Raw genomic sequence first — 8,440 nt, forward strand, 5'->3', positions numbered from 1 at the left:
GGTATTGGTACCGCCTTTGCTGTGGGTAGTACCTTTTCTTTGAGTATGGAGGGGTGTAAATCCCCAGGGTCCTGAGTGTGGCTCTTGAGTCTTTACTGGAATGAAGGACCGAGTCAGTTGATTCAGCAAACAGCTTCTGCAAGTCGAAGGGAAGATCGATTATCTTCGCCTGCAGATCTCTCGGTATGCCCGAGGTCTGGAGCCAGGACTCCCGTCGCATCACCACTGCAGTTGCTGTGGAACGTGCTGCCGTGTCCGCAACGTCCAAAGCAATCTGAACTTCCATCCTCGCAGCCGCGTAGCCCTCTTGCACTATGGCCTTGAGGACCGGCTTTTTGTCCTCTGGAAGCGAGTCCATGAGGGAAGTTAATCTGGCATAGTTGTCGAAATTATGGTTCGCCAAGTGCGCTGCATAATTTGCCATTCGCAAGGTTAAAGTGGAGGAGGAGTAGACCTTTCTGCCGAACAGCTCTAGCTTCTTGGCATCTTTGTCCATTCCCCCTGTTTTAAATTGAGATGTTTTTAATCTTTGCTGCGAGGACTCCACCACCAAGGAGTTTGGCTGGGGGTGGCTAAACAAGAACTCCATGCCCTTCGCCGGCACGAAGTATTTCTTATCCGCTCTCTTTTGGACAGGTGGAATAGTTGCCGGGGCCTGCCATATGGTAGTGGCAGACTCCAAGATCGCTTCATGAAGCGGGATTGCTACTCTGGAGGAGGCCGGGGAGCTCAAATTTTTAAGGAGCTTATGATGTTTCTCTTGCACTTGTGCTGTCTGGATGCCTTGCGTGAAAGCTACCCTCTTAAACAGCTCCTGAAACTGTTTGAGATCGTCCTTGGGATGGACGTCCCCTAAGGCCATGGCCTCATCCGGGGAGGAAAACGAGGAACCGCTGGGGTACATTTCTTTGGACCCTTCCGGTTCTTGATGGTGATGGTGCGCCCTCTCGCTGGAGGTTTGCGAGGGAAAATCTCGTGGGTCCACGGCCAGTCCCCCCTGGGATGCTTGAGTCTCCGTCCCCGATCGCGATTGCCCTCGGGGGTACGAGGTAATATGTGGGGATCTCTCCCTGGTAGATTGCCGATGGTGTCCATGCCCCGCGTGGTAGGGACGACCATGGCAGTAGAGGCACTGTTCCTGGGAAGGTGACCTTGACCATTCCCTTTGCACGTACCCTGTGTGTCTGGGAGAGGGGGATCGTTGAGACACTGGAGAGAGCGATTTTGCATAATAGTCCAGCGATTCAAATCCCAGGAAGGGCGAGGGTGGTGCCAGCCATGGGGAGGCTGATTGCAGGAAAGGAGAAGGGGGCTCCGGGTAGGCTAGGGGGGGCCCCTGCCTTCTGGTTGGAGTCTGCAACATGAGCGGAGGGCTGTGAGAAAAGAGCTCCACAGCCCTGTCTGGAGAGGGGCTGCAATGCCTCCTCTTGTGTGCAGCCTTCCCCCTCCCTTGAGGAGGTAACTCCGCCCCCTGATGGGCGGGGGATCCCGGCCCCGTCGGCACCGTGCTAGGCACGCTCGAGGGCGGTGCTGCACGTGCGGAGTCCTTCTGCGCCTGCAGGCTACGTGCCTGCGCGCTCTGCACCGCCGGTTCCCCGGGGGTCGGTGCCGCTGCCTGCGGTGCCGCTGGTACCGGCGCTTGCTTAGCCGCCGCCCTGCCTGCGGTGCGGGGCAGCTGGCTGATCATCGGAGGCTGAGCCGCTTCCACGTGGCTCTCCGTGCCGCCGCCGATCAGCTGTTGCTGCGGCTGGGGGCTGCTTGCTCCTCCCGTCCCGCTCACTGTTGCTGCCGGCAGGGATCGGGTTGGAGAAACTTTCCTCCGTTTTTGCGCTGATGGAGTGAGGGAGGCAGCTTTCCTTCTAAGGGCCCCGGAGGGTCCCTCCTGCTGCGGCCGCTCCGGCACGTCTGGCTGGAGGGCCTTGTCAAGAAGCAGCAGTTTAATTCTCATCTCCCTGTCTCTCCGTGCTCTGGTCGTTAACTTTGCACAGAAGGCGCATTTTTGTGCCACATGGGACTCCCCCAGGCACCTTATGCATAGACTGTGCCCATCGGACACTGGCATCGCCTCTCGGCAGGACTCACATTTTTTAAAGCCTGAGGAGGACATTGTTGGTGAGTCTTTGAGTTTGTTTGTGGGTACTTAGCACTTCTTTGTGCTGTTTCCCCGTCCGATGGCCTGCCTCCGCAGGAGGGCTGATGGCCCTAGCTCCCGGCCTCCGGCGCTTGTTACTGGGACTGGCTTGAGCTGTCCCTCCGTAGCTTGTTTGTTGTTTGTTTTTTTTTTTTTTTTTTTTTTTTACAAAATAACAACCGGTTACTTATGGTATCCTAAGAACTGAAAAACTTTAAAGAGAAAACAAATAAAGTCATTGAATACGCTATGTGGCTTTAGCCTAGTCGGATTCCGTCTGCAGCCGACGGCGGTTGAGAGGAACTGGCGGGGACCGGATCGCGCACATGGCCAGGAGCGCGCCAGGGAGCGGCGCGCGCCGGCGCATGCGCGGTCCGGCAGAAACTGCTTGGAAGATCCGATCTGTGGCGCCGGCCAAGCCGTCACCTATGGTGGAGCACCCACGGGGACACTCGAAGAAGAACCCAGGGTTGTGAGCCCAGCCCTTGAGGGGGCCTTTCAAGGGTCTGGGGCAAGTTAGGTTTAAAAAACAAAATCTGCCAGGCCTGGCGATAGGTGCTGCTGTGAGTGCAGGGGACTGGACTTGATGACCCGACAAGGTCCCTTCCAGCTCTATAAGTTATGTACAGCGCCATGTTTCATCCTTGGCTGGGCCCCCAAGATGGACATACATCTCCTGGTACTTGGCACAGTGTCTTCTGGGGCAGTGCGGGAAGGGGACCATACAGGTTCACATGACCCCTCCTCCTTAGTGTTCATAACAGAATGTGGCCTGCAGCTGTCTTTTGTCACTATGCGGGAGGGGAGCAGTTGCCAGCTGCAGGGGAGAAGGTGCTGGGGAAAGGATAATCTGGCAGAGCTCATCTCTCCCTTCCCTCCTGGGCACACCACTGCGTGTCTCTTCCTTCCCACACAGTATCAAAAGCCTAGCTTTTCCCAGCTTCTGTAGGCCACCAACATGACCAAGCTGCTTCCTGTCCCCTGGCTGCAGCATGGGCAAGAGGGGAGCCAAGACCTACAGCTGCACTGTGCTCTGGAGCCCAAGGAATTCGATTGCAGGGACTTCAAAGACCCTGGTCAAAGAGGTGGCTTAGGAGAGGAGGATGCCCAGTGGACAGAGCAGCCCCACATCCCCTGGGAGTAGGACCCAGAGCTGGAGACCAGTGAGGATGGGTGAAGAGGGTACTAAGCTCCCACCCAGGGAGCCTGCTGTGAAGCTTGCAGATTTGGGGAGGAAACAGGATGGAAACTGCTCCCTCCAGACAGCTGCTGCAGCACAGTTTCTCCCAGCTGGGGGATCCAGGTGGGCAGAGAGCTGCGGCAGAACCGGGGGGCTGGAGCGGGGAGCTGCTCCTTTCGATTTGCATTTAATCACGCTGATCTACTGGAGTGGCTGCACTGATGAACCAGCAGGGGGAGCAGGCAACCCTGCATGCTGCATCTTCATCTCAGCACCAGCCTTCAACTCCCACCCCCATCCTCAGTACTTCCCCTCTCCCTGACTTTCTGCTGGTGGGCAAGTGGCTGGTGAGAAGGGATCCAGCCAGCAGCAGGACCCACCCTTACTGACTGTGGGAGAGGGGGGAAGAGACACCAAATATGGGACAATTTGCCCACTTTTAAGAAAAAGTCAGGACACTTGTAGGAGGGCTTAAATACGGGACTGTCCCTTTAAATATGGGACATCTGGTCACAAAGCGCCTGAAACAAAAAGAACCTAAAGGAGCCAGGTAAGGGAGGGCCAATCTCTAGGGAAACTAGAAGCCTGGCCTGAGCTGTGGCTGGGAACATTTTAATCATGAAAATAAACCTTTGCATTTCTACAGCACCTTCCCCAGGAGGAGCTCAAAGCACCTTTAAGAGATTTCTCCTCAGAGCCTGCCAGCTGGGACAGAACAAAGTTTAATTTTCACAGCTTTACAGATGGGGAAACTCAGTCATGGAGCAGTAACGGATTTGCCCAAGGTTAAGCAGACAGACTCTGGTTAACTAATTTTCAACCCTCCCTCAGGGTATAAGCAATTCTTCTCAATTTAATGGAAGTTTTTTGTGTCCTGAACAAGCCTCCCCAGCTCCTTAATCCCAGTCCGCCAGTCCTGTGTTATATCCATCCCTCCTCCTCCTTCTATGTTTTACAGAATTTCTAGCCCAGTTATACACCTGCGAATAACACCACATATAATTCACTCTTCAATTTCCTACTGTACTGGAAATCTGCAGGGCACTGTGTCTATATCACCCCAAATTCCCTCCATCAGCCTCTCAATTTACTTTTTTGAATTAAACACACAAAAGATAAAAACAAATCCTTTCATTTTCTCTGCCATTGTCATCGCATAAAGCCTCCAACACAGGGACACAGCAACAACTGCCAGAAGGTTTGAAACAGGGAAGTAAACTATGGTAGACTCAGAGTTGGATCAGCACCCCTTCTCTTCTCTCTCATTTATAGCACACAAGAAAGAAGCAGGCTCCAGACCTCCACAGAGGGGACACCTGTGAAAGTCTCTGCACTCTCACCAAAAGAAGTAAAACAGCCTGGAAGTCGTGGCTGTGAAGATGACATCAGACCATGTCAGCCTCATCTTCACAAGAGACCCTGGAAAGACTGTTCAATCTCTCTCTCTTTCTTGCTTCTCTTCCCCTCTCATTCACTCTAACAAACTCCTTCTCTCTCCTGCTCCTGCTATTTCTCTGTTCCCCTTTCCTCCCTTTCTCCTATTATCTTTCCTTATCAGACCTCACACAAATTGTATGCAAATAATAATTTTCTTAAAGGAATAAACTCACCGTAAAACTGGGGTTCTCCAGCCCATTGACACCTTTGACTGCTGAGTGTGTCATTCCTTCCAATTTCTTCAGGGGCTCACTTTAAAAAGAAAGAATAGAGGAAGGGAATCTTTGAAAATCACTTCATGCTCCAATTAATAAAATCCCCAAACAAACAAGTATTCAGCAGCACAGGAAGCCTGACATCCAGGAGCCCAGACTCACTCCCAGTCATTTATATAAGATGTACAGTAAAGGAATTTTCTTTTATTTGTCCTGTGCATATCATTCACTGTTTCCTGTTGCTTAAAAAATTCAGTGCTTGGACCATGCTGAGAAGCTGCTCTGCTCTGGAAACATTGCATCAGTAAATGACGACAGAAGATTTTTGCTTGCTCAGCAAGAAATCAAAGTCAGTCAAAACATTTCCTTGTTGGCACAACTGTTGATTCAATTTGGATAGATTAACAACCTCCACCAGGGTTGGGTCATCTAAAAAGCTTTCACTGCTCTTTAATAAACTTAGCTCACTGAAGGCTTCACTTACGGTACATGATGAATAGGAGGGAATGTGTTATTGTATTTTTCGGTTGGAGGAACAGCCTAGTCATCCTGTGTGTGAATCTTCTTGAAACATGAAGAACATATCTATACAGGATCTCAGACCACAACCAAAACCTGAGACATCAGAGGAAGATGAAAAAAACCCATAGTGGGCTTGGTCAATGGTCTATCTTTTTATAGGAATGTGGGCTCCTGACCACTGACATAGTGGATGTCTTGAAGCATGAGATTAATTTGTCCTCCTCTTACTAAGTGCAGCTGATACATATGTTTGTTCATAAATTCATTCACCCCCTTTAAAAGTCCGCATTTAACCCCCTGGCTTCCTAAGACTGTGAACTACACAGACTGACCGACCTGTGTATGAAGCAGATTTCCACCCAAATATACTGATCCCTAATTTGGAATATCTCTTTGCTTTCTTATTATGAAGTAGCATTTAGAACATGAGATTTAGTCTGACGTTGACTATATAGCCTTCATAAACATAAACATTCAGTCACATCTCCAGGTCTGACTTGTGTCTTCCCCAGGTGAAAGGGGAAAAAATTTTCAAAATTAGCCGCTAATTTTGGTAGTCCAACCTAAGGTCTGGTCTGGTCTGAATTCCTGGTCTGGATTCCTAAACTGCTGAGTATCTAAACCATCTACTGACTTCAGACAGAGCTCTGGCTACTCCAAACTTCTGAAAGCCCTCCAAGTGCTGGTGCTAGTCTTTGCACTCTTATCAAATGAAACCCTCCTCATATCTCCAACCACATGTGCCACTGTTTTCTAGAACTTTTCAGTTTGCAGTTCCATCATTGATCATTTGAGGCCACCAAAAGTGGACATGACATCCTGGGTCAGCTGAAGCTACAGACTAACATGGCTACCTCTCTCATACTTGTCCCCATCTCCTTATGTACCGCATCTGAGCTTCTCAAAGGCGCTTACGTAGCTTGGAGAATCAGAGCCCAGATTATTACTCTTTAGTCTTCCAAACCCCTCAGAACACATCCTCTGTGAAGCCCAGAAATGCTAAGCCACCCCAAAAAGGGCAGTTTGCATATGGTGATGATGGGAGCGTAGAAACAACATGGGGTTTGAGAATGGCTCATCTCCTGCCTATCCAGTGGACTGCAAGACCAAACCATGCTGGATACTTGCTTCACACAACATCAGATACAATAATAGTGCTTAATAAAGAATACCCATAAGGTAGTATCATTATTATAAGACTATGATTCATAGTTCTCCTTGTTTTGAATGCATCCACCCCTCTCTATTTTACTCTTACATACGTTCTCACACTCTAAGCAGATGCCCTCATTATCTTTCTATGTTGCCTCCCTAATATTAACCTCTTCTCATCCAAATAAGCATCCATTTGCTGTGATTCAATGTTTCCTGACTCTTCACATTTTTTCAGGCTTTCACAAGACTTTACTCCTCCTACAATTATTCCGTCTCCTTGACTTCATTGCACGCAGACCCTTATCAAAACATCGATGGCCTTTCTGGCTTCTCTCCAGCATTTATCCAATAACTATCTGAAGAAACCAAAGTCTTGTTGCAACAATCTCACCAACTGACATTTGGGCTCATTAGCCAATGTTCCTTTTTATTCACTTTGATACTATAACCTTGCATATCTGCAGGACACAGATACTTAACATCCAGGAGCTCCATTGCCACGTCATCTCACTTCTCCATATGTGATTATGAAGCAAATTATAGAGATTGGAGGGGAGATTATTTTTTACACTTTTATCACCTGTTACAATTTCTGCCAGAGTATCGGAGGGGTAGCCGTGTTAGTCTGGATCTGTAACAGCAATGAAGGGTCCTGTGGCACCTTATAGACTAACAGAAAAGTTGTGAGCATGAGCTTTTGTGAGCACAGATGAAGCGAGTCTGTGCTCACGAAAGCTCACGCTCGAAACTTTTCTGTTAGCCTATAAGGTGCCACAGGACCCTTCGTTGCAATTTCTGCCAGAGCAGATTTAAAACTGAACTGTTCCTAACTGTTCTTCCTTATTAAAGACCCCACGTGATGTCCTGGTCAGAATTCATCCTGAACAATTCCATACTGGTGAACTAAATGTCCCCTGCAGTTTAGAACAGATACAGGAGTTGTCTTCACTTTGTGTCCCAAAATGATATCTGAGCATGCTCGGCACCCTGTATGTTGTGTAGGAACCAAAGCTGAAAAGCTTTTGTCACCATGTCCTGCAGCAGAGAGGCAGGGAAGTGTAAACTTTGTGATGTGCATTGGGATCCTTGGTAAAAGTGAATTTATTATCTATACACACTTTCATGGGTCTCTACAGGTTTCCTGTCAAGGCACAGATCTGTGGTGTATTTAAAGAAAAGACACCTCACACAACATTTGACATGAAGAGAAATATATTCATAATTGTTTCAATTCAAGAAAACTGTTTCAAAAGCCACACACTTTAACCTCACTTCTCATTATGGGAAACCAAACACCATAAGAGTATTGTACTGGCCCTTAAAACTAAATGCCTGACTATAAAGTGACAGTGAATTCAACTGAACTAATATGAGGAACAAAAGTTTTAAAAAAAAGGGATACATTCACAGAAACACAGAAGATGTGACAGCAGAGAGCTCTTTACAGTAGCAGCAGGTGCCCTTATGGGATACATGCTCCCCAGCTGGGAAAAAAGGGAATCATAGGGTAGCCAGAGATGAGAAATTAAAGTGATCTGACTTGGACGTAGAGCTAGCTGGGAAAATATACAACAAAAATAGGCATAGTTTCATGGAAAAATGTTTCCATAGTTAAGCAATAGACCTAAGCAAATAATTCACAACAAAAATGTACTCAATAAATGTAGCCCCATTCTTTTATTTACAGAATTTCCACAACCAGGAGTCCCTCAGACATACTTGAAGTAATTTATTATTTTATTTATTTTAAAACTTTATTGCTTGTTCAAAAATGTCTCCTAATGTAGAGGCATTGACCAC

The 8,440-nt window shown here is 48.2% G+C and overlaps 1 protein-coding gene across 1 annotated transcript in view; it reads right to left on the minus strand.

The window, feature by feature from the left end:
- Nucleotides 1-5,024, minus strand: part of LOC142007353 (solute carrier family 23 member 1-like) — a 46,318-nt gene extending 41,294 nt beyond the window's left edge. Inside the window, exon 1 of the mRNA XM_074983968.1 lies at nucleotides 4,922-5,024. Coding sequence (XP_074840069.1) covers nucleotides 4,922-4,975 — 54 coding nt within the window. The 5' untranslated portion in view covers nucleotides 4,976-5,024. The remainder of the gene's footprint in view (nucleotides 1-4,921) is intronic.
- Nucleotides 5,025-8,440: the final 3,416 nt, after the last annotated feature.

This window comes from Carettochelys insculpta, chromosome 1 (genome assembly GCF_033958435.1).
Source record: "Carettochelys insculpta isolate YL-2023 chromosome 1, ASM3395843v1, whole genome shotgun sequence".
NCBI classification, from domain to species: domain Eukaryota; kingdom Metazoa; phylum Chordata; order Testudines; family Carettochelyidae; genus Carettochelys; species Carettochelys insculpta.